We start from the raw sequence: 23,569 nt of genomic DNA on the forward strand, positions 1-23,569 counted from the left end.
CTCTAGCCCAGAATTCCCTCCACTTCCCACCCAGTATACTCCTCTTAAGAGCATGGCCAAGCCCCTCCCCACCTGTCTCTGCCTGGACCAATGCTCCATGGATTTGCATGCAGTGGGTCTCATCCCTAACTACACTTCCTGCCCTAAAAACACGACTTGTTGGCAGTGATTGGATTGCACACCCTTCTGGCTCTGGCTTCTGTTTTCCTCCCCCTAAAGTGGTGCAGAAACTCAGACGAGTTTGGCCACTGATTGTAGCTCTGGGAAACAGTGTGTTTGGGGGGTGTGTACAGAGGAGGGGAGGTGGGGGGATGGTTAAAACCTGTTACCTAAGTGGTGTGTTAGGAGTGGTCAGTGGGTGAAGTGAAGCCCCTCCTTGGATTTTTCCAGGTTCTTGCTGATTTTATAATTATAATAGTTACCACTCATTGAGCATTGCTATGAGCCAGTCATTCTACTGGGCCCTTGATACTTCTTTTTTTTTTTTTTTTTTGTAATTTTTTTTTTTTTTTTTTTTTTTACTTTTGAGAGAGATACAGAGCATGAGTGGGGGAAAGGCAAAGAGAGAGGCAGACACAGAATCCGAAACACGTTCCAGGCTCTGAGCTGTCAGCACAGAGCCCAACGTGGGGCTTGAACCCACAAGCTGTGAGATCATGACCTGAGCCGAAGTCCAAAAGTCCAATGCTTAACCAACTGAGCCACCCAGGCGCCCTGGGCCCTTGATACTTCTTATGTGACTCACTAAGATGGTAAGACCCTTCTCTAGTTGCAGAAGCCAGATCTGAATCTTGACCACTCTCAGATGCCAACACTGTGTTCTTTCAATTATTGTAGGTTATCCTGGAGTCAGACTAGGCCTTCATTTTTTTAGGGCCACGGATTGGTTAATTTGAATCCAATGGGCATCTTTGCATCACTCTGTTCCCACCACCATTACAGTGGTATTGCCTTCAAACAGCAGCACTGATTTTTGGGTTTTCTCTGCCTTTCTTTATGGACTATGTGCTGTAGAGATAAAATGTGTCTCTTATAGACGCTATATGTATTTGGCTTTCCCTTTCTGATCCAGTCTGACAGTCTCCATTAGGCACACTTTTAAGAGTCTGAAATTGTACCTTCAGCCTCCCCAAGAAGCAGCCTGGTTAAAATGAGATTTCATCCAGAGCCAGAGATGGACTGTGGGGAACCCTAGTTGATCACAACAAATTATGCCCGACAAAGGCCTCTTTCTGAAGGCTGAAAAAAAAAATTCAGCTTTATATGCTTACCTTCTCACCATTTCCCGGTGCCCTGAACATTCCTGCTCTGTGGCCAGAAATAGACAGGGCTGAGGTGGAATCTTTGGCCAGGGGCCAAATGGACCAGCCCCGGCCAAGCCTGGTGTCAAAGTCTGCATTCTTGTCTGAGGTGGTTCAGAAAGGCCCCATCATCCCCCACCGCTGCCCTCATTCTCTGAGCACACCCCCCTGACCAAAGGCAGCCTTCTTCCACAAAGGAATGTGTTCCATGTGGGGCCAGAAGCAGCACCCGGACCACAGCTGGGGTAGCCTCCCCGCGGTGTGCTCTGGGCCATGAATGAGAACCATTCATCAGTCCTGCTGATCCAGCAGGAATCCCTAGCAGTGAGGGTCTGATGAAGGAGACAGCCCCCACCCCACCCCTTGACCCCGTATCTGAATGCCGACATCTGGCAGAGACATTAAGTGGAGCGTTCTGTCTGGGTGAAAGAATCCCACTGGGTTCTGTGCTCCCCTGTTCAGCGAACGCTGAGCAAGTGCCCTTTGCATCGTGGGCCACTGCTCATGGCTGGGGAGTGGTGCCATTGTTTATGCGACGAAGCAGGAAGGCCCGCTACTGGGAGCTCCGGAGCACAAGATGTGGAGCAAGGGCTGCGAGGAACGAATCGTTTCCCTACCTCGGAAGGGCCTAGAAATGGCAGGGCCAGTCATGGAAAGCTGGAACCCAAGGGAGGCCTGCTTGAGGAGGGCCTCAGACAGTCGTGTTGGTGGGTGGGAAGAAGGGAAACGGTTAAGAGGATCAGCTTGTAGAAGAGCAGTGCTTTTTGCTAAACGCACGCCGTGCAAACAGCAAATGGTGTTTACAGTGTGTTTTCCCCCCTCGTCTGTGCATGCCTTTGTTACTGACTAGGAATCAGCTGGGTCACGTGGGGCATTTTTTGACTGGGCGCCACAGAGTGAGGTGTCGGTGGTAAGGGGCCGTGGTCTGTCATATTGTTTAAGGCTACCCTAGGCCAGTCAATAGCCACTTTTCCGAAAATGTTTTTAGGCAGGCAGGTTCTCTAGCACAGAATGCCCCTTTCAAGGGAGGTGATGGAGTGATTCAGATGGGACCGCTTCTGGGGGAAGGAAAACGTTTGAAAGCCCCAAGGAAATCTTGAGACTCAGGGTTTCTTTTTAGAGTCGGCCTTTCATACTCTTTGCTAGGCAAAATGATTCAGCTGTTGAATAGTAGCCTAAGAAAAGGACCCTGGAAATTCCACTTTTACATTTCCTCTTTTGCCTTTTGGAGCCCTGTTGGGTTCAAGTTAGGTAAAGGATTTTCAAATATTCATCCATTATGAGAACAATGCCACTGTTGGAGTCATAGCACTGGATGACATAAACCCTATTTAAAAGTCTTATTTGCAGACACTATAGACAGACTCCCTGGAGCCCACCCTCCCATTGAACTTCGCACGATTTAGCACCCCACCTAGCTTATCCAGCACATGTGAAGACACCTATTGATTGAGGTAACTAAGCTTTTCTCCAAATCATATATTCTCTGGAGCAAATGTGTATTTCTAGTTTTCAAATAAGTTGTTCCAAGAGCTGGATCCAGGAGGAACTACCTAAGCTATCCTTGGGAGTTCCCAGTTCCCCAGATAACACTTGGGGAAACCTGAAGATCAAAATTAAGCACAACCACTTGCATAATACAGCTTAGCATCTTGTGGTTGGCACTTGAATTGCCCGACCCAAGTCTAGCAGGCTCCACCTATTTGAACCAAAATATTTTACCTGACATTTTTGACCACCTACTGTGGATCAGGAACATATAGAAGTATGACCTTTGATTTTTTTTTAATTTTTTTTAACATTTATTTATTTTTGAAACAGAGAAAGAGCACGAACAGGGGAGGGTCAGAGAAAGAGGGAGACACAGAATCTGAAACAGGCTCCAGGCTCTGAGCTGTCAGCACAGAGCCCGACGCGGGGCTCGAACCCACGGACCGCGGGATCATGACCTGAGCCGAAGTCGGACGCCTGACCGACTGAGCCACCCAGGCGCCCCCGACCTTTGATTTTTGTAACAATCCTGAAAAACAGGTGTTTCTTGATTTCCCTTTAAAAAGTTGCTTTTAAGTAGATACTGTTTCCATTTGACAGATGAACTACGCAGACTTAGACAATCTAAGTGTGCCTGAGGTCACAGAGCGAGTAGTGGAAATGAGATTTGAACCCAGGTCCGCGTGCCTCTAAACCGCTTCCTGACAGTAGAGAGGTGGCAGCGGGTCCAGCCTGTTCTTCATGGGGGAGGAGTGTGCGGCTGTCTGATGGCTCACTGCTTATAGAGGGTGCTCACAGCCCTTGAAGAAGGTGAGCTGATGCTGCCTGATGTTTGTCAGGAATGCCTGGGACCTTCAATCCCAGTGATGTGAAGGAATTCTTCCCATATCTCCCCCAGATACTCCCTGGAGTATAATACCTCTTCTTGGCGTAGCTTACCCTACTATCGACCGAGTGAAAGTTGTATCCTCCAGGGGACTGAATTGAATGTGAGAATGTCCTCAACTTCTTAGCCAGGAGCCCAGCGAGAACATATTGGGAGAGATCATTTAGCACGTTCTGATAAGCCACAGTCACAGCCAGCTTTCCTCTGGCACGCACTGCCTCTCATTCATGTTAATCAAACACTGCAGTCCATGGGCATCTTGCCTTGAACCCTCTGACGATGGCCCACTCCCGAGCTAAACTGTGTGAATAATTAAGACCATCTGCTGCAGTAGTTCCCAGACTGCAGTCAGATGAGGTTTTAACAGTACTCTCCAAGGTGAGCTTTCGCCTTGTGAACTTTCCTCAGCATGCCTGGAGAGGGTCGCTGAAACCCTCCTGAGCTTGCTTTTTGGTATGTGTGAACGAGCTGCAGGTAGGTTCTGCTGACCCAGTTGGCTTGTGTTCAGGGTAGAAGGTGTCCCTGGAATTAAACATGGCCGTGGATGACCTGGGAGGTCTTCAAAGGTGAGTGCTGAATAGATGTTCCTGTTGTCTAAAAACTCCCCCAGCTGTGGGATCAGATACTACATTTGGCCAGAGGTCTCCACCATTTTTCTGATGTCTTTAGTAGAATAAAAATCTCTGACTAAGGACTGAGAGAGCAGGTGTGAAGAGGAGGAATGTGTCTTTCATCAGTCCAAATGTCATCAAATGTCCAGAAAGGTAAAGGGAGAATTGACCATATTTGTTTATGATTAGGTGCCAGAGAAGGTAAGAGACATGGTGCTCTGCTGTTTGTTTTATTCAAATTAAAATTCAAGCTTTGCTTTTATTTTTCACCATTGGGAGCCTAATACATCTTTAAAAAAAATTTTTTTTAATGTTTATTTTATTTTTGAGAGAGAATGACAGAGCACAAGTGGAGGGGGGAGCAGAGAAAGAGGGAGACACAGAATCTGAAGCAGGCGCCAGGCTCTGAGCTGTCAGCACAGAGCATGATGTGGGGCTCAAACTCGAGATCATGACCTGAGCTGAAGTTGGACACTTAACCGACTGAGCCACCCAGATGCCCGGAGCCTAGTACCTTTCTTAGGGAAGCTCAAATCCTTTAGCCCAAAGCAGTCTTCTTAAGCAAATTGGTCACTGGGCAAGGCTGGGTATACCAGAGTGTGCTTTTCTCAGTCACAGGGATACGAATGACTCATGAATAAATGTCTCAGTTCTGGTATCTGGATGCCTGGAGGCAAATCCCAGCTCGATCACCTTTTAGCTATGTGACCTTAGGAAAATCACGTAGCCTTTTGTCCCTCAGTTTTTCCTCAGGGAGATAGGGATGCTTATAATACTCTCAGAGGGCTGCCTGGAGCTGTGCCGTCCAATATGGCGGCCACCATCAAGTGGGGCCACCAAGCACCTGAAATGTACTTGTCCGCGTTGAGATGTGCCGTGCATGTAAAGTACCCACCAGATCTCAAAGACTTAGTAGAAGAAAGGGATGTAAAGTATCTCATTAATAGTTGTATACATATATATTTTTTAAATGTTTATTTATTTTTGAGAGAGAGAGCACGAGCAGGGGAGGGGCAGAGAGAGAGGGAGACACAGAATGCAAAGCAGGCTCCAGGCTCTGAGGTGTCAGCACAGAGCCCAACATGGGGCTTGAACTCATGACTGTGACATCATGACCCGAGCTGAAGTCAGATGCTTAACCGGCTGAGCCACCCAGGCGCCCCTAATAATTGTATATTGATTACATACTGGAACAATAATATTTGGGACATAAGATATAATATCATTAACATTAATTTCATCCATTTCATTTTACTTTTTTAATGTGGCTACTAGAAAAATTTAAATCCCATATGTGGCTCGCATTGTGTTTCTGTTGGGAAGCTCTAGTCTAGAGAATTAAATTGGTTCATACCTGTAAAGCACTTTTTATACAGTAATAGATACAGAATGAGTACAAGAAGTAAATAAATACAAGGTTCTTTTTTTTTAATCCAGCTTTCTCTTTAACAGAGTCTTACCTTAAAAATGCCAGCCCGTGTAGTGTCCAGGTTGCTGAATAAAAGCAGAAGTCATACTTTTGGAAGAAGGGGGGGAGGTGCAAATGAATACATAAAACAGGCAGAGAGCAAAAAAGCGTATATGTCCCCGGGTGGGGGAACTAGTGGGGAATTGCTCACCATCATCTTTGCACAACAAAATGACCCGACCCCGAAGGTAGAGCACATCTGCCTCTCGGCCCCTTCCACTATAACGTTACGTTCAAGGGGAAGGCTCTGGAGCTGTCCCATAAGCCTTCACTCTGCCTTCCTTCCTGAAGCTGGCATCTATTTGGAAATGGCCTCAGAGAGGGAATGGAATGTGCGTGGCTTCCATGGCACACTCAAAGCAAGAGATGATGCCCAGCTCCCTCCAGCTTCCTGAGCATAGCTAACGGTGTTGTAGGAGGTAAGCCGAGAAGGCAGAAGTCGCTGGAGCAGGCTTCTCAGAGGAGGTGGGTCTTTTTTTTTTTTTAATGTTTTTATTTATTTTTGAGACAGAGAGAGACCGAGCATGAGCAGGGGAGGGGCAGAGAGAGAGGGAGACTCAGAATCCGAAGCAGGCTCCAGGCTCTGAGCTGTCAGCACAGAGCCCGACGCAGGGCTCAAACCCACAGACTGTGAGATCATGACCTAAGCCGAAGTCGGATGCTCAACCAACTGAGCCACCCAGGAACCCCTCAGAGGAAGTGGGTCTTGAGGAGCTGCCATTCCCCATGGGTCTGCCATGGGGCCCCGCGGACACAACCGTTCTCCCCTCTGGGTGTCAGCATTGCTCACTGCCTCAGACATTCACAGGCCCTGAGCGTGTCGGGTCCAGCATGTGGGTAGGGGCTCATCCTTTGAGGGCAAACAGGTGTGTACAGGGGGTTGGCACATTTTCCAGGAAATCAGATGTGATGGGTTGGTACTATGCCTTACTCTGCGTCTCTTAGAGCCCATCTTACAGCCCAAGACTTTCGTCTAGATACTAAGCATTGATTATCTGTGGGGGCGAGATTTTATTATCCCAGGGCGTCTTCATCCCCCATAAATCACCCCGTCTGCCTACCACCTTCCCCACCTTCAGAGGTAAGCAGGCACCTACGTCAGCTGATCTGAAAGGCACAGGAAGGTCCACCTACTCATGAAAAACCCGTTGCCCTTACTTCTAACACAGTGCAATATGTAAAATTCGACTACTGGAATTCGTATCTAGGAGTTCTTTGTTACAACATAAAAGTCCTTAGAGCAATAATTAATTTATTCTTTAATGTGTTAAATTCCTAAATACGATCATTTCATGAGGAATGAATTTATCACCTTGCTTTTCAATGCACCTAGATCAGAAGAAAAAGGCAGTTTGGGTAGGGGTGAAGATGTGAGGAGGAATTTATATTTATTCACTCAATAACTATTTGCTGAGTACTGTAGGTACTCAAATCAAGGGGTACTGAGCTGGCAGGAAGGCAAGAAGAAAACTAATGTGCATGAGTCTATGCTGTATGCTAGGAATTTTTACATGATTTCATTTAATCTACACACACACACACACACACACACACACACACACACACACATCTCATTGCATTTTATGGATAAATGAAGACCAAGAGTTTAATGGATTGGCCCATGGTCCATGGTTAGTAGTTGGCAGAGCCTTTTCTTGACCTTGGGTGTCTTGGCCCATTGGGTGCCTTGGTGTCCAATTCTATCTATCTGAGATGCCTTTGTCTGTCCCAGGCTCTAAATTTTGGCTCTAAGAACTTGGTTCTTAGTCAGGCTCTAAGTTCTTGGTTTTTCAGTCAGGCTCTAAGTTCTTGGCTGAGGTCAGCTTGCAGAGGATCTGGAAGCATCCTGCTGGACCCCAGGATGCAGCCAGGGACCATGACAAGACCTCAGGTTCTCAGTCTCTTCTGTAACCTGAGTCCCTGCCACCCCTAGCCTCCAGTCCCTCATCTGTGCCATGAAGAGGGTGGGCTGGGACAGGGAAGGCAAGCAGATGTCGATTTGCATGTCAGATTCAACCAGCTAATGGTGGCTATCTAGGGTGTCTGGGAGCAAGACGTAAGAGGCAAGAGTGCTGGCACAGGTTTGTGACGACTGCCACAGGGCGGGGCGGGAGAAGGGTGGCGTGCCCGCTGGGCGTTTGCCATCCTGGGCACTGGATGAATAATCTTAAGAACTTTCTGGTTCTAAGATTTTATGAATCCACTGAGGTCCCAAATGGCCTAGGTGAGAAGACAGTTGGTATGGGTTGAACTGTGTCCCTTACCTTGCTCTGGTCAGTCTTTCTGGGAGCTAATCCCTCCCTCTCTGAACCCGGATCCTGATTCTGCTGCTGAAGTGGTGCTTCCTCCCTGGATCTCTCACTATCACCAACTGATGCTCTGCTACTGAGCCCACCCCAAACACGTGTTCCACGACCCCTCTGTGTGCGCATCTACTCCGTGCCACATCCGCTGATCTGATCGGATGGCCATCTGATGCTTGACGTGCCTCTCCGCGGTGATTTAAAAACAACCTCTATGCTAGGATCATAGGTCAAAACGCTATTCAAGTAAAGTGGCTGGGAGGGGACCTTTGACTCCTTCATCTTCCACTGTGTAGGTCCTCTTGCCTCCCGGCGGCCCCTCCTCTCGTATCTATTGGCACCACTGGTTCCCCAGAAGGTCTGGTTGAGTATCTTGGAATCAGAACACAAAGGTCCAAACCCTGCCTTCACCACCTCTGAGCGCTATTGATTTGGGGACGCTTTACTTTTAGAGCCTGAATTTCCACTTTTGATTATGGAAATAACCTTACTTGCTGACTCTGAATTCCCCTCCTGCTCTGAAGATCTGCCCATCCATCCTTTTCCAGCCCCTTCTAAAAACTGTGTTCGGAAGCCACCTCTTTCTGTCCCTGCACAGATTGCTTATTTCCACACCTATTGCTCTAGTCACATCATATGCTCTAGTCCAGACTCCTCCACGTTTTCTTTTCCTAATTCTTCTTCCCAGCCCTGCTCAAGGCCTTCCTCCTCCCCTAGCCTCTCCTGACCTTTGTACTGAAGTGGGAGGAGTCCTGGATTTGGGAACCAGGAGATATAAATTATCCGCTGCGCTTGCTCCCTTAGCCAGGTGACCCCCGACATGGCCTTCCCCTTTCAAATGGCCCTGCATGCTCCTTTCTGGCAAAAACCTTCTCTGATTTTGTTTGAACTCACACAGACCTCTTGTATCCATACATCCATAACTCTTTTTTTAATGTTTATTTTTGAGAGAGAGAAAGAGCATGAGGGGTAGAGAGAGAAGGAGACACAAAATCCGAAGCAGGCTCCGGACTCAGAGCTATCAGCACAGGGCCCAGCGCAGGGCTCCAACCCATGAACTGTGAGATCATGAACTCAGCTGAAAGTCGGATGCTTAACCAACTGAGCCACCCAGATGACCCCCTAAACCCATAAGTCTTAATGCTCCCATAGTCTGGGCCCAACTATTTAAAACTTGAGTACATTCTCTTCTTATAATTCTCCCATTCCAGAGAGATGGGACCAGCCCAAGAGACAATGGGAGAAAAATGAGAACAGAATTTACATTCTAGATGGGGAGATAGGACCAATCCCACAAGAATGTGAGCACCTTCCGTTTCTTGGGTCTCTCCCACAGCAGCTAGCTCCATACTGGGTACAAAATGGGTGCTCAACACTGGGTGTTATATGCAAGCTATGGATCACGGGAATCTACCCCCCAAACCAAGAGCACACTGTATACACTGTATATTAGCCAACTTGACAATAAATTATATTTAAAAAAATAAATAGGTGCTCAGTTAAATACTCAGTAAGAATGATAGTACTTTTCATTTATACAGATTCTATGAACTGAAAGGAGCCGAATAAGGAGGAACTAGGAGGTCATACAGACTGTCCCTCCATTCTTGCAAGAACAGAAGGGACGGGGTGTTTTTCTGCACTCTAACTTATCGTCACCTCCTCTGAGAGGATAAATCCACAGAGGGAGCTTTACTGTACCAAAGTTCAGTCCCAAACCCTGCAATTGTTCAGTTAAAAAAAATGACATTTTCCCCTGCTCTAATGATCCTTTCTGGAAGGAGCATGTATGCAATACAAGTCATTATTTACGGTAATGGCAGAAAGTTGAGGGAGTCTTTCTTGTTTAAGGTTTGGCCGCTGTCGGTCACCCCTCCCCTCTATTCTCACAGCAGAAAATTCACACAAGGCACCTACAGCAGATGAGAGCAGTCGCTTTGTAAGAGAAAGCCAGGACTGGGGAAGGCAGCTTGGGCCACGATGGGGCTCCCACCTCCCAGGGAAAAGTGAGGATGACCTAATCCAGTTTTCCTCTGCTTTGCCCCTGTTTTCATTGGCTGAATATATTTTCTCACAGGTCCGAACGATGTAGTATATATTTTACAGAGAGAAACACTGAAGAAGGGGAAATGGTTTGCTAGCGGTAATAGAGCACTCCCACTGTGCCAACCCAGCTATAACCTCAGACGTCTGCCCCATGGCAGGTCTGTTGTTTACAAGTAAAACTGCGACACTTACCCACCATCTGCGAGGCCTGCGGTTTGCCTGGCCTCTTCTGCACCGCCCCCCACCCCCACCCCACCTTCCAGGAATGAGGATGGGTCTACCCTGAGCCAGCTGTACCCTGTCCTTATACAAATCTTTTAAAATAAGGGACTAACGTATGCCAGGGACCGCGCTAAGCCTGGGGGCCGGGTCGAGTGCCAGATCACCCACGCGGGCGCGAGCAGAAAGGGGACACCCGCTCCCACGGAGCCTGGCACTGCCCTGCCCAATCCGTCCTCACCCGGCCTGGTTCCTGAAAAGGCCCGAGGAAGGCAACGGGGCCCGGAAGTCCAGGCCGCCGGGTCAGCGCCCGGCCCCCTCGGGGACGCTGGTCCCCCGAACGCCCGCGCGCCCCGAACCCCCTGGGGCTTACCCAAGGACTTCCGCGCCCCGGGCCCCTGATGGGCCGGGAGGACCGCCCGCCCCGGCGCTGGGGCACTGAGCACCACCGCCCCGGGCCCCGGGCCCCGCCCCCGCAGCTGGGTCTGGAACCTCCCCCTTTCTGGCCCTGCAGGGCGGGGCTCGGGTCTCCCTGGGTCATCAGCGTCTATGGACAGCGCAGCCTTTCAGAAACAGTGGGACCACCCTGGGCAGATTCCCTGCCGGCCACCTTGCTCCAGGCAGCTGGGGCCTCCGGCCGAGGAGGGGCTGAACCCAAGCTCAAGTGCAAGGCTCTTGGGTAGAGCAGGCGAGGCCTGAACTGGGTGGCAGTGAAGCAGCGGTGAGGAGCGACCACAGGGCATTTTGCTGTCCACCCACCCAAGCTTTGCTTTGGACGTTGGTTTCCACCTGGTAGTTTTTCCCTCCTGAGGGTTGTTTGGATGCCAGGGAGAAAAATGGATTTTACAAAGCAATCATGGAAAGGAACATTCAGGAGAGAAAGCATGAAGAGATAATTTCAGAAAGGAGGAAGGGAGGAAGGAAGGAAGGAAGGAAGAAGGGAGGGAGGGAGGAAGGAAGGAAGAAGGGAGGGAGGGAGGGAGGAAGGAACGAAGGAAGAAACGAAGGAAGGAAGAAAGGAAGGAATGCAGGTGGCCAATAGCAAGGAGTGGGGAGCTCAACCTCACTAGTAACAAAAATGCTAGTTAAAACAAAATACCCTTTCCAGCTTCTCAGATACAGAAAAGTTTGAAAACATGGCCTTAGCTAGAATTTTGAATTTGTGGGGAAATCTACATACTACTGGCCGATGTGTAAATTAACAGTCTTGCCGGACGGTCTTCTAGTTTTGCAAAAGTATTGACTTTTTACCAGCTCTTTGACCCAGCGGTTTTACTTTTTGGAATTGATCCCAAGATTGTGCAAAGTTTTAGCTCCAAGGATATTCATGTCAATAATATTTATAGCAGTAAAAAATTCTGTGATAAGATTATCCAATTTTATCATGTATTAATAAAAACAATCTTGTAAAAGAATAGTCAAGGTGGCATAATATTCGCAACGTGCTGTTAAATGTGAAAAGCAGTTTGCAGATAAGCATGTAGAAAATTATCCCCATGTTTGGAAAGGATATATGTATGTACAGAAAAAAAGGCTGGAGGGATATATACCCCCATGTTGATAATGTTTATCTCTGACAGTGATATTGTGAATTATTTTCTTCCTTTTACTTGTTTGCGTTACCCAGATTTTTATCATTAGCTTGTATAACATTTATAATAAGGAAGAAAAAAAGCATAAAAGTTATTTCTAAAACTAGAGAGAAGCATCTGGGTCTAATTCTTTACAATCCCCCAGAGTAAGAAGCAGAAGGCCCCACAGAAGAAGCAAAAAAATTCAGGAGCACTTTTCTAGGAAAGATTTAGGAGTTGAACGCTGGCCATTCCCACAGATTGGAGAATCCAAGAAGCTGGGTGGAACAGTTTATAGATATACACATCCAGAGAGTAAGATTTCTTTTTAAAAATTTCAGGGCCACATATTCTTTTCATTTCTTTCTGAGACATGAATAGGTGATCTAGGGGCACCTGAAGCTCTCCTGTGAGGGGGAGCCTGGTGGTGGGGGGTAGGGGAGACAGGCAAATCCTGGACTGGGGTGGGCTGCTAGAGGTAGTAAAGCCTGGTGGGGGGAGGGCATAGCCTGGGTCAGTCTGTTGCCCATATTCAGAGCCTGGCTTGCACATCGTACCATCAGTGCAACCTTGGGTGACTTGCCAAACTTCTCTGTGCATCATTTTCCTCCTGAGGATAATCATGGGGTTTACCCCATTTGAATCAGGTATGTTAGGACACACAGGTGGTTTGAAGGAAGAAGTTTATACTCATTGATTCCTAGAAACAGGAAACAAGGCACACCACGGGGGACCACATGCAGAAGCACCAGGGTCGGTCAAAGGCAGAGGGAGTGAAGGGAAACTGAGGGCTGTGACTGCCCCAGGAAGGAATGGATGAGGCTAAAGAAGCAGGCTAAGCAACTTGAGGACCAGCCGATTGAATAATATCGGCTCACTCTGGGGCATTAGGAGCTGTCTCTAGTTGTCTGGTACCTGGCACTGGGGTGATTAGGGCAGGGGGATAATGCCCCAGAGGGGATCCTAAGATAAAGAGTAAATGTTTGATAAACAATGTTTGCAGGGGCGGGGCGGAGGGGGCAGGGGTGGGGGGAGCACTCAGGCCAACTCGGAAACAATGGGACACACAGGACTTTGATCAAACAGGCCTTGCTAGGTTCCTCCCTGTCTACCACACCTGGTTCACATCATAATGTAGTTCTCTATGGTGACAGCTCTCTTCCTGGAGCAGGTTCTCCATCTAAATATTTTTTAGGCAGTTAAAGGGGAGGGAAAGAGCTTTTCCTGAATCTGCTAGGTTTTGATTGCTTTGAACTCAAAAATAATCTTCATGCTAAGGTGGCCCATCTTGGAGTGGCCTGCCCTTGGCCCCCACAGGGGCATCTGGGAAGGTTCCCTTGAAGAATGGAAGGGGCTGTGACACATACTCTTTGGAGGGAAGGGGAGCGAGAGAGGATGGGGACACAGTGATGTGTAAAACTTAAACCAAGTATAGACTGCTGTGATCGGACAGGTGACATGTGAAAGTCTGGAGCGAGGGCAGGGAGAGAGGGGTAGTTGGAACTGAAGCCAAGAGTGTAGCTATGTGCCGATTGTAGCTGCTATGTGTGGCTTCTATGGGGCAGGCAGAATTTGGGCATTTCTTACATGTGCTGGTGGATCGTTGATGTCTTGGTAGCTTGGGAGTGGCTAGTTCTGGCTTTGCCTGCCCGAAGGGGCAACTCCGATAAAGTCCTCAGTCCTCCCTCGTTCTTGATTTTCTCCCTCGTAATAGAATCATAATCCCTGCCTCCCTCACCACGCCCCACCTTTGTAGCGAGGCTCAGTCGAGCTTGTGGATGCAATTGTGCAACAATGGGAACGAAGCGTGGCCGGGGCACAGGAGGCGAGGATGTTTCCCTTCAGAGCCACGTTGCTGGCAGTGGTCTGAAGGGGGCCACTGCAGGAACCCCTGCGACTTTCCGACCTTGTTTGTGACTCACAGGATGATGGCGAATGGATCTCCAGTGTAACCCGAACTAGCTTGTCTCCCTAACAGTGACCCCGCACCCGCTACGGGGCACTGGGCACTGCCTGGCCCTCCCGGCAGACGTGGAGCTGCCTCTCCAAGTTAGATCATCCCCCCTGGGCAGCTCTGGGCAGTTATCTGGTCCTTCCTTGATGGTGACGTGCCATGAACTGAACACAATTAGCCTAACCCTCTGTACCTGATTAAAATAGAAAGTATTATACTTCTGGCTTCCACGTACTAGTCCTGGTTTTCCTTCTGGGGCCCCATATTCCAAGACTACTTCCTCTCCTGTGAAACATACCTGCAGTCCTTTTAAGCTAGTGATTCCTTTCTCTGAATTATGGAAGCACTGAGACACATGATCTACGTGGTTATCTCTTGCTATAGCCCTCCCTGTAGGATTCTTAGAGGTAGGCGCCACTGGGCTACGGTGACCACAATTGTGAGAATTTACATTTTTTATTTAGCAAATGCTCCTGCCGCACTTACAGTATGTGCCACTCATTCAATCTCCGTAACATTTCTGTGAGCTACATAGTATTATCCCCACTTTATAGGTAGGAAGCACAGAGAGGCACGGAGAAGTTAAGTATTTGCCCAAGGCTGCACAGCTGGTAGGTGTCAGAGTGAGGATTCAAATGCAAATCGTCTGGCTCTAGAGTCTGTGCTCCCCGCTCCTCTGCTGTCCAGTCTTCCCTCACCTGATCACGGGCCGCTCAGCCCTCTCCTGTCTGCCTCCCCTCTGTGCTAAGAGCAGACTAGACTCGGCCCCCCAGCACCCCTCAGGGAGAGAAACCATGCAAAAGGACGGACCTGTCACCAGGACGTCACTGGAGTCAGGACTGCTGCCTGAGGCTTCTGCTTGGAGAAACCATAGCTCAGCTAAGGACACAGGCCCTGCTTGAGGGCTGTTTAAGGAGACTTTGCTCCTGACCCCCTCGCTCAGCAGCCTCGCCGGACTGCGGTCCAGAGTATGAGCTGTAATGAGATCTGAGGTGTGGGTGGGCAGCGTGCCGGTGTCTGAAGGCCCGGAGCCTGAGAGCAGAGCCATAGGAAGGCTCAGATGGGTGTGCAGAGAGAACAGCCCATGTTCTGCTGGTGTTTCTCCTGGTGTTCTCTGTACCTGGAAGAGGCCATTTCCATCCAGCTGAGCTAACGTCCCGAAGGAGGGAGGACATCGCACACGGGAACACCCGGAAAACACACCCAGGGCCCCCCCCCATGCAGTGCGCTTAAGCGCCATGCCTCACCAGTGGCTCAGTCCCTGGAACCAGATCACCCTCTCATGCAATAAACATGTCCATGAACCTGTAATGTTTACTCTGGAGGAACCAAAGAAGAACGAGCTACAATTCCTGCCCTCGAGAAGTTTGTAACCTACCTGGGGACATGGAAGTGTCTGGAAAGGTTGAGAAGAATGTCTAGATAATGAGCCCACCTTGGAAGGAGAGAGCCACAGAGGCCACTTCAGTAGGGATGTTGCATAAAGGAGGCGGGAACTGGTCTGGGCCCTGGGGAACGAGCTGTACAGAGGTGGGGAGAAAGAGGAAGAGTGTGCTGGATGCCCTCTGATTGCCCTGTCTACTGCTGTCCTCTCTCCCCACCATCCCCTCTGCCCCAGGAGACCAACCCATACAGACTGCACCCCCCCCCCCCCCCAGGGCTTGGCCTCATCCTGCAGGGTGAGCTTGCCCAATAGGAGACACTGGAAAGAGAGCAGAAGACAGAAGAGAGTGAGGTCAGGCATTTTTATTCTTCCTGCTCCTGTTGCTGTGGTTTGGCTCTAAGACCCTTCACTGAAGCCACAGCTCCAAACAGGCGACCCGCTCAGCTTGGCCATGCTCTCTGGTCCTGTCACTCCCTTCCCAACCCCTCAAGCTGGAGCCGGAAGGGTCTTGCCTCTATTGCCAGCCCAGAGCACTATGTTATCTTTTGTTTGTTCCTCTGAGTTCTGCTCAGAGCTCGTGTCTGAGATGGCCTTTTTTTAAAACTCTGCTCAAATTAAGTTTGAATGTGCTCTGGTTCCTGCCAGGAACCCTACTGAAAACACACACACACACACACACACACGCACACACGCACATACGCACACACACACACTCACACACACACATTTCAAAGATATTGGAATGGTAGATGAGCAGAACAGGTGAGAATTCACAGACCTGTCGGCTGAAGTGTAAGGTGGGAGAAGACAGGGGTCGGGGTCCAGAATGTCAAGAGCTTCAAATAACTAAGCAAAGGAGTAAGGAACTCGCTGGACGTTCTGTAGATCCCTATAACCTGCATTCCTCCCTGTCTTCCAGGACACTCCTGCCTGCCGCCCCTCACCACCCAGCACCCCCTCGGTCAGGTCCTCCAGCCAGAGGACAGGGATGGAGAGGCGCGGAGTCTGGCGCCTTGCCAGCTGTCTGGCCGTGCTCTCGCTGCTCCTGTCCCTGAGCCTGGCACAATACGAGAACTGGCCGCACTACCCTGAGTACTTCCAGCAGCCGGCCCCCGAGTACCACCGGCCTCAGGTGCCCTCGGACGTCGCCAAGATCCAGCTACGCCTGGCAGGCCAGAAGAGGAAGCACAGTGAGGGGCGGGTGGAGGTGTACTACAATGGCCAGTGGGGCACCGTGTGTGACGACGACTTCTCCATCCACGCGGCCCATGTCGTCTGCCGGGAGTTGGGATATGTGGAGGCCAAGTCCTGGACCGCCAGCTCCTCCTACGGCAAAGGGGAAGGTAAAGGCTCTATGCTTTGGAACTGAGTGCTGGTGTCCCTGGAAAGCCCAGGAATGGTCCCCTTTTGCACAGTTAACCTGGTAAAGGAGGCTGCAATTGCTGTCAAGTGTGAATTCCTGGTGACACTTCGGCTGGATAGCCTCCTATGTCTGCGCGGGAAGGTGGGAGCAGACAGGTGCTGGGAAAGGGCACAGTGACCAACCAGCCTGCTTTGGACTTTCCTGGCTTTAGCACATGAAGCCTGCCATCCAGGAAATGCCTCCCCTTGGCCAAAGCAGACCAGTTGGTGACCCTAGGTGAGGGCTGATATCAGGCTGTACCCAGGGCTCTGTGTGCCCTGCCCGGGGGCCGCATCAGCCAGGGGAGGTGGCGCCTTTCTCCCAGTCGCCCCCTTGCAGGGGTGCCTTTTGCTTTTTCTCACAAAGGCCACCTATAGGCTCGCGTTCCCTGCCTCTCCCCACCATGCGGCTCACATAGCATTCCCGTTGTTAACACTAATACGCTGTTCTGGGCTTGTCCGTGATAGGAACAGAGTTGCTTTGGGTTTTTCGCTTTGGTTGGCCTACCCTTTCTTCCCTTGTCAAGATCAAATCAAAATATTTTGGGGGGAAAAAAAGATGTTTTGGTAAAAGCTTTGAGGGAGAGCAGGTGTTGGAGTCCAGAACCCTGAGCTGGGTCCACGGAGCTGGGGAGCTAACCCATAATGTTCTCAGTTAAGGTCCGGGCTAGAGTCTAGGACTCTAACTTTTGGAAGCCTCCCAAGTGGTTGTATATATATCCATGTTTGGTAGTCATGGAAATAGATCATTATGATGATCCCTTTCAACCCTTGCTTTCTGTTACTCTAGCAATGACAGGAAAAAGGAAACCCATCTCATATGTATCTTACCTCCATGCAATTGAGTATGTTCTGTGGAAATAACCAGACCAAGAGACCACACTTAGAGTAAACTGTTCTTGAAGCTACCTCCGGGTTCCCTAGCGGTGCCGAGATTAAAGTAGCAAAGACGAGTTGGCAAATGCTGTCTTCTTTTCAAACCTTTGGACATGTCTCCATACTTGTACATTGCCACGTATTCTGCTGGCCGAGTAATCCAGAGGTAACGTCAGGTTTGTGTTTACAATCCCAGGCTGTTAAGCCTAGGTCTTTTATAACAAATACTTTCCAGGGCTGTGGGGTTTTTTCAGTGACAACTTTATTTTATTTCTACCCAGATTTAAGGTTTACCTGTCATCAGATTAGATGGATGTGGTTTTTTTCTCCATCCCAAGTTCACCTGACCAGAAGTAGGCATGGGTTGCCAGGAGGTGGGTTAACCTGGCTCAGACTTCGCCATCCAAGGGGGACGAAGGGAAAAGAGTTAAAGAGAGCAGAGGGAATGTGTGAAGGAGCAGTTAAAACCATGGCGCCTGGAATCCAGGCTGGGTGAATAGAACGGTACTACTTGGGGGACTTGTGTGGAAGGCTGTAATGGGTCAGGGTAGAGACTGCAATACAAGAAGGAGGGTGCTAGAAACATCTTTGGGGATGGGTAGGGATGCGGAAGCACAGCAGAAGGGTTGAAATGGACATTGGGGAGGGGTGCCATTGTTGGTGATGACAAGGTCTAGGCTGCGACCGTGGGAGAGTGGCTGATGTAGGGCGGAGGAAAGGCAGTGGGGAGAGAAGCTTTAGTCACAAGATGCCAAAGAGTCCTGGAAGAGTCATCTGTGTGCATATTGAAACCAGCAGGGCTCAGGAAAGGAGATATATCAAAAAGAAAGGGAGAAACAAATGTTAAAAAAAAAAAATTGTGATCTGTCATGTCTCCCAGCCTTGGGGATTATGTTGTCTGCGTAAAGTGGCACTTGATTTTTACATCATGAGAGAGAGAGAGAGAGAGAGAGAGAGAGAGAGGGAGAGCGCACAAGCTGGGGAGAGGCAGAAAGAGAGGGAGACACAGAATCCAAAGCAGGCTCCAGGCTCCGAGCTGTCAGCACAGAGCCCGACATGGGGCTCAAACTCACAAACCGTGAGATCATGACCTGAGCCAAAGTCGGACGCTTAACCGACTGAGCCACCCAGGCGCCCCTGAATATAAAGATCTTTGAATATCTTCAGCATCAGTTTTGGATTCTCAGCACTGGGTACATGGTAGGCACTCGGTAAATATTGGCTGATTGATTCATTTTGATTTAGAAGAATACTAAAAAGAGCTGACAAGCAGTCATTGGCATAGAGATCAGAGGATGTGACCAGCGCCCAGGGGTGTGCTCCCATGGAAGGAGTTTAGCCTGCAAGTCAGCTCTGTCGGTGAATTGGGAATCCATGGCTGAGCACTTACGAGGCCGTCCCTGTCACCTGCTCCTGATGTGCAGGCAGTAGTAACAAAGCCCCAGGAGAGCATCCAGGCCCTCCCAGGTTTTCCAGCCTGGACTGTCAACAGGTCTTTTCCCCTAAAGTGTCTTTGAGCTCAGGGAATTCATGGACCCTTTCAGAGGGTTCTAGAGGGGACAGCTGCTCTATTTCCCACTCTCTGGTTGGGTGTCACAGTGACCTTTGCTTCAGTCTCCAAACCTGAGATCAGATCTGATCGCTCCACTGCCCCCCCCCCCACCCCATTGTTCAAATCCGAGTGACAAAGCCAGCAGATGACCACAGCGGGGAGGGGGGTGGGGAGCAGAGGTGCTAACTTGAGCAATTGCCCTGAAAGCAGCAGGGAATACTCTGGCATTCAAAGAGTTTCATTTGTGATCTCTACCTTCCAAATGGTCCGTTAATTGGTTTCTACATCTCCTCTCCTTTCATCAGGAGGAGCATGTCCTAGAGTGAATGAATGGACAGAGTAAAATGAAGTTTTGCTTCCGGAGCAGCTGGCCTTTTGTGCCCAAAGTTAGAGCCCCATCTGTGATCCAAGGGCCTCTTTCTAGCAGCTCCGAACGGGGCCCAGAACCACCCTTCATCCCGGCAGGCAGAACCAGGGCTAGCTGCTTGGGGATCAGGACGGTCTAGTTGATAGGAATTAAGCATACTGTTAAGTACTGTTAAGAAAACATACTGTTATCGAATCGGGCCAAATTAGGATATCGTGTCTGGTGACACTATCTTAGGCGACGTAGAAATTTACACTTCTACAATCTACGAAAAAATAACTGGTGAGAACATGTGAAGCGTAGGATTATTGACAGTGAAGGGTAGCTCTTTGGGATGCCTGGGTGGCCCAGTTAGTTGAGCGTCCGACTTTCAGCTCAGGTCATGATCTCACAGTTTGTGAGTTCGAGCCCTACATCGGGCTCGCTGCTGTCAGCACAGAACCCGCTTCAGATCCTCTGTCCCCTTTTCTCTGCCCCTCCCCTGTTCACTCTCTCTCTCTCTCTCTCCCTCTCTCTCTCTCTCTCTCTCTCAAAAATGAAAAGAAAAGAAAGCAGCTCTTGGGGTCAGCTCTTTGAGGGAAGTTAGTTCCCTTAGCACCCCAGGGAGCTAATTTCAAATGTTCCTTATCAAAAAGTAAAGCAGGTCCTAGAGCACCTGTTCTGCAGTTCCCAATGGTTCTTTTAGCTTTGCGCTGTCCTGCTTCCCATCCCCTTAGCCGGGGTGGTTTCTCTTATCACAGATGGAATAAGGGCCCTGCTCCCTTTCACCATCTCTGTCCCTTCAGCAGCTTTGCCACCGAATTTCCAAAGAAGAGGCCCCACTTCAAACGCGGACGGTCTTTTTCATTGCTAATACTTAGCAAGACAAACATTGGTTTGTTGCTGAAGCAGCAACTGATTAGGGAGCATATGTTTCCGTGGAGTTCGACGGCTGGGAAGCAAGGCCAAATTGAGAAACCAGTTGGAAAACCTCAGCCCAGATGTTTTCAATAAGCTTGTTGTTCCCCACAATGTGTCTGAGGTGCTCTGGTTCAGGCCCTGACCAGCCATCCGTCACAGCGAACACATTTCAGAAGGTCCCCGGAGTCAGGGACTGGCCTTGCATCCTCCCTGACCTTGAAGAACCTCAGATTCTCCTCAATTTTCTTGCCTCTATAATGGGAGTGTTTTTATCTGTGTTTTCCTTTCCTCGTGGAAACAGCGGGATTCCCTGTTTTTCTGATTTACTGGAAGGAGGAAGGCAAGGGGGGCTGGGCACGTACTGGGCACATACATTATCTCATCAAATCTCCATGGTGACTTGTTTGTTGGGGATTCTTCTTTCCACTTTAGAAATGGGAAACAGGTTTGGTTAAGTAGATGGCCAAGTTATGTGGTGCCCAAGCCCGAGGCAGAGAGAGTTTGAGCCCAGGTTATCTGGCTCCTTTATAGTATAGAGCCCTGCCTGAAGCCATGAGGAAAAGGAGACATTTGACTTTGTTTCCTTTCATTTTGTAGGGGTACTTACGAAAATCACTATTTGAAAACCCTTTAGCACTTAAAAAAATTATTTTTAATTGTGATAAAATACACATAAAAATATGCCGTCTTCATCACAATTCAGTGTACAACTCAGTAGTGTTAGTACCTTCATATTGTTGTACGACCAATCTCCTGAACGCTTTTTTAACTTGCAGAACTGAAACTCAGTCCTTACTCAACAACCGCTCCTCCTTCTCCCCTCTCCCAGCCCCTGGCAACCTCCATTCTACTGTCTGTCTTTATGAACTTGACTCCTCTAAGGACCTCATCTAAGTGGAATCATCTAGCTTCTGTCATTTTGTGACTGGCTTATTTCACGTAGCGTAATGTCCTGAAGGTCCATCCACGTTGCAGCCTGTCTTAGAATGTCCTTCCTTTTTAAGGCTGAGTAATAGCCCAGTGTGGATATAGACCACAATTTGTCAGTGGACCCTTGAGTTGCTTCCAGCTTTTGACGATTGTGAATAATGCTGTATTGCACGTGGGTGTGCAACTATCTCTTTGACACCCTGCCTTCAGCTCTTTTGAGTGTATACCCAGAAGTGGGGATTGCTGGATCGCATGGCAATCCCATTTTTATTTTTAAAATATTTATTTATTTATTGAAGTGTAGCCGACACACAATGTTCCATTAGTTTTGCGGTGTACAATATAGGGACTGGAAAAGTCTCTGCGTTACACTATGCTCACCAGGAATGTAGCTGCTACCACCTGTCACCATATAGTGCTATTACAATACCATTGACTATATTCCCTGCTGTGACTTTCATCCCCACGACTTACTCATTCTATAACTGGAAGACGGTACCTCCCATTTTTAATTTCTTGAGGAGCCGCCATACTGTTTTCCATAGTGGCCACACCATTTTACATTTTTGCCAACCACTAGTGCATGAGGGTTCCAGCTTCTCCACCACTTTGCTGACACTTGTTATTTTCTGTCCTTTTGGTAATAGCCATTCCAGTGGGTATGAGGTGATGTCTCATTGTGACCAACCCTCTAGTACTTTGCATGCTGAATTCTCTACTTAGTGCAGATCAGGTAGAGACACGGAGGTGAGCAGAATTCCACAGGGCCCCCCAGGCAGATTGTTCGCCTGACTTCTGGAACGTGAGGAGGCAGCTCTGTGGGTTGGTCTAGCCAGGCCATCTTGGATTCATTGGCTAGGAAACATCAGGAAGTGAGAAGAGCACTTGCTGGACCAGGTTCTGGGTTCAGGGGGTGAACCTCACTGGGTTCGGTGGGAATACTAATGCCTTGAGGCACCCAAGAGTCAGGGGAGGTGATACTCATGAAAATGCTGGAAAAACCCCAAACCTTCAGTTGCAGGATAGCTTACATTTTCCCCAAGGGGTCAGAGTTCAGCCTCCGCTGCGGATGGAAGGTGAGTCTGGCTTGTGCCATAGTCAGCATCACTAAAATCACCATCGTCATTATTGTAACCATGCTTGAGTAACTACAGGCCAATGATAAACTAGGCATGCACCATGTATTATCTCTAATCTGTATACACAGCCCTGCAGTTGAGGTGTCTGACGAGAGGGGCTTTGACCAAGGCCATATAGCTAAGTGGCTCTGCCAGCATTAAACCCGGCTTAGTATCCAACATCTCTGCTCTTTCTACCACGCCACATGACTTCTGGGCTCAAATTTGGTTTCTGTTCATATCACATTCAGTCTACCACATCCCCAGATCACATCAGCTGTCCACTCTGGAACGGGAATCCAGATGGTCTAGAACTATACCCAATATATGAAACATACTAAAGATCGATGGATGACCACAATAACTGCCAAAATGAGAGAAAAATTCTCTTCCTGTGTATGGCGTTGGTGCCCCCAAAGACTCAAACCTCCTTTGACGCAGTGCTTGGTCTCTCTCTTCTCTGCTTCCTTCAGGGCCCATCTGGTTGGACAATATCTACTGCACTGGCAAAGAGGCCACCCTCGCAGCTTGCTCCTCCAATGGCTGGGGTGTCACCGACTGCAAGCACACAGAAGACGTGGGTGTGGTGTGCAGTGACAAAAGGATTCCTGGCTTCAAGTTTGACAATTCGTTGGTCAACCACATAGAGGCAAGTCTCGTGCTCTTGATGACCCCCTCACGTGAATACTTTCCTTCTTCCATGAAACTCCATTCTTGCCTACTGATTCCAAGAGGAGTGTGTGAGCACGAAAGAGGGGACCCAAGCCAGCCTGGTTTGGTGCAGGGAAGTTGAGGAGAGGGTTTCTGGGGAAGGGGATACCGTCAGTGGGGAAAGGGCATTCCAGACACATTCCAGAATGGCTTGGGTAAGGGCACAGAGGGGCTGAGGCGTCAACTGGGGATAAATAGGTCAGTACTGCCCAACAGTAGTGGGAAATGAAGCTACAAAGGGTGCACATGAAAGCGCTTCTGTGCTCTTCCCAGGAGCTTGCCCTTTGCACTGAGAAAATGTACTAGTTATCAGTTGCCGTATAACAAATTACACACCCCCCCCTCCAAATTTTGCAGGTTCAAACAACAGACTCTGTTAGCTCACTTAGTTTCTGAGGGTCGGGAATCCATGAGCAGCTTAGCTGGTTGACTCTGATCAGATTCTCTCATGAGGTCACCAGGGGCTGGAGTGACCTCTCC

General features: G+C 49.1%; 1 protein-coding gene across 2 annotated transcripts in view; it reads left to right on the forward strand.

Moving 5' to 3' along the window:
- LOXL2 (lysyl oxidase like 2) overlaps positions 1–23,569 on the forward strand; it is a 92,220-nt gene that overhangs the window by 12,229 nt on the left and 56,422 nt on the right. For both annotated transcript variants that reach the window (XM_053216419.1, XM_027077389.2), the window contains exons 2-3: positions 16,154–16,577; positions 22,852–23,027. In XM_053216419.1, coding sequence (XP_053072394.1) covers positions 16,223–16,577; positions 22,852–23,027 — 531 coding nt within the window. In that variant the 5' untranslated portion in view covers positions 16,154–16,222. The remainder of the gene's footprint in view (positions 1–16,153; positions 16,578–22,851; positions 23,028–23,569) is intronic.

Source organism: Acinonyx jubatus, chromosome B1 (assembly GCF_027475565.1).
Source record: "Acinonyx jubatus isolate Ajub_Pintada_27869175 chromosome B1, VMU_Ajub_asm_v1.0, whole genome shotgun sequence".
Classification (NCBI taxonomy): Eukaryota; Metazoa; Chordata; class Mammalia; order Carnivora; family Felidae; genus Acinonyx; species Acinonyx jubatus.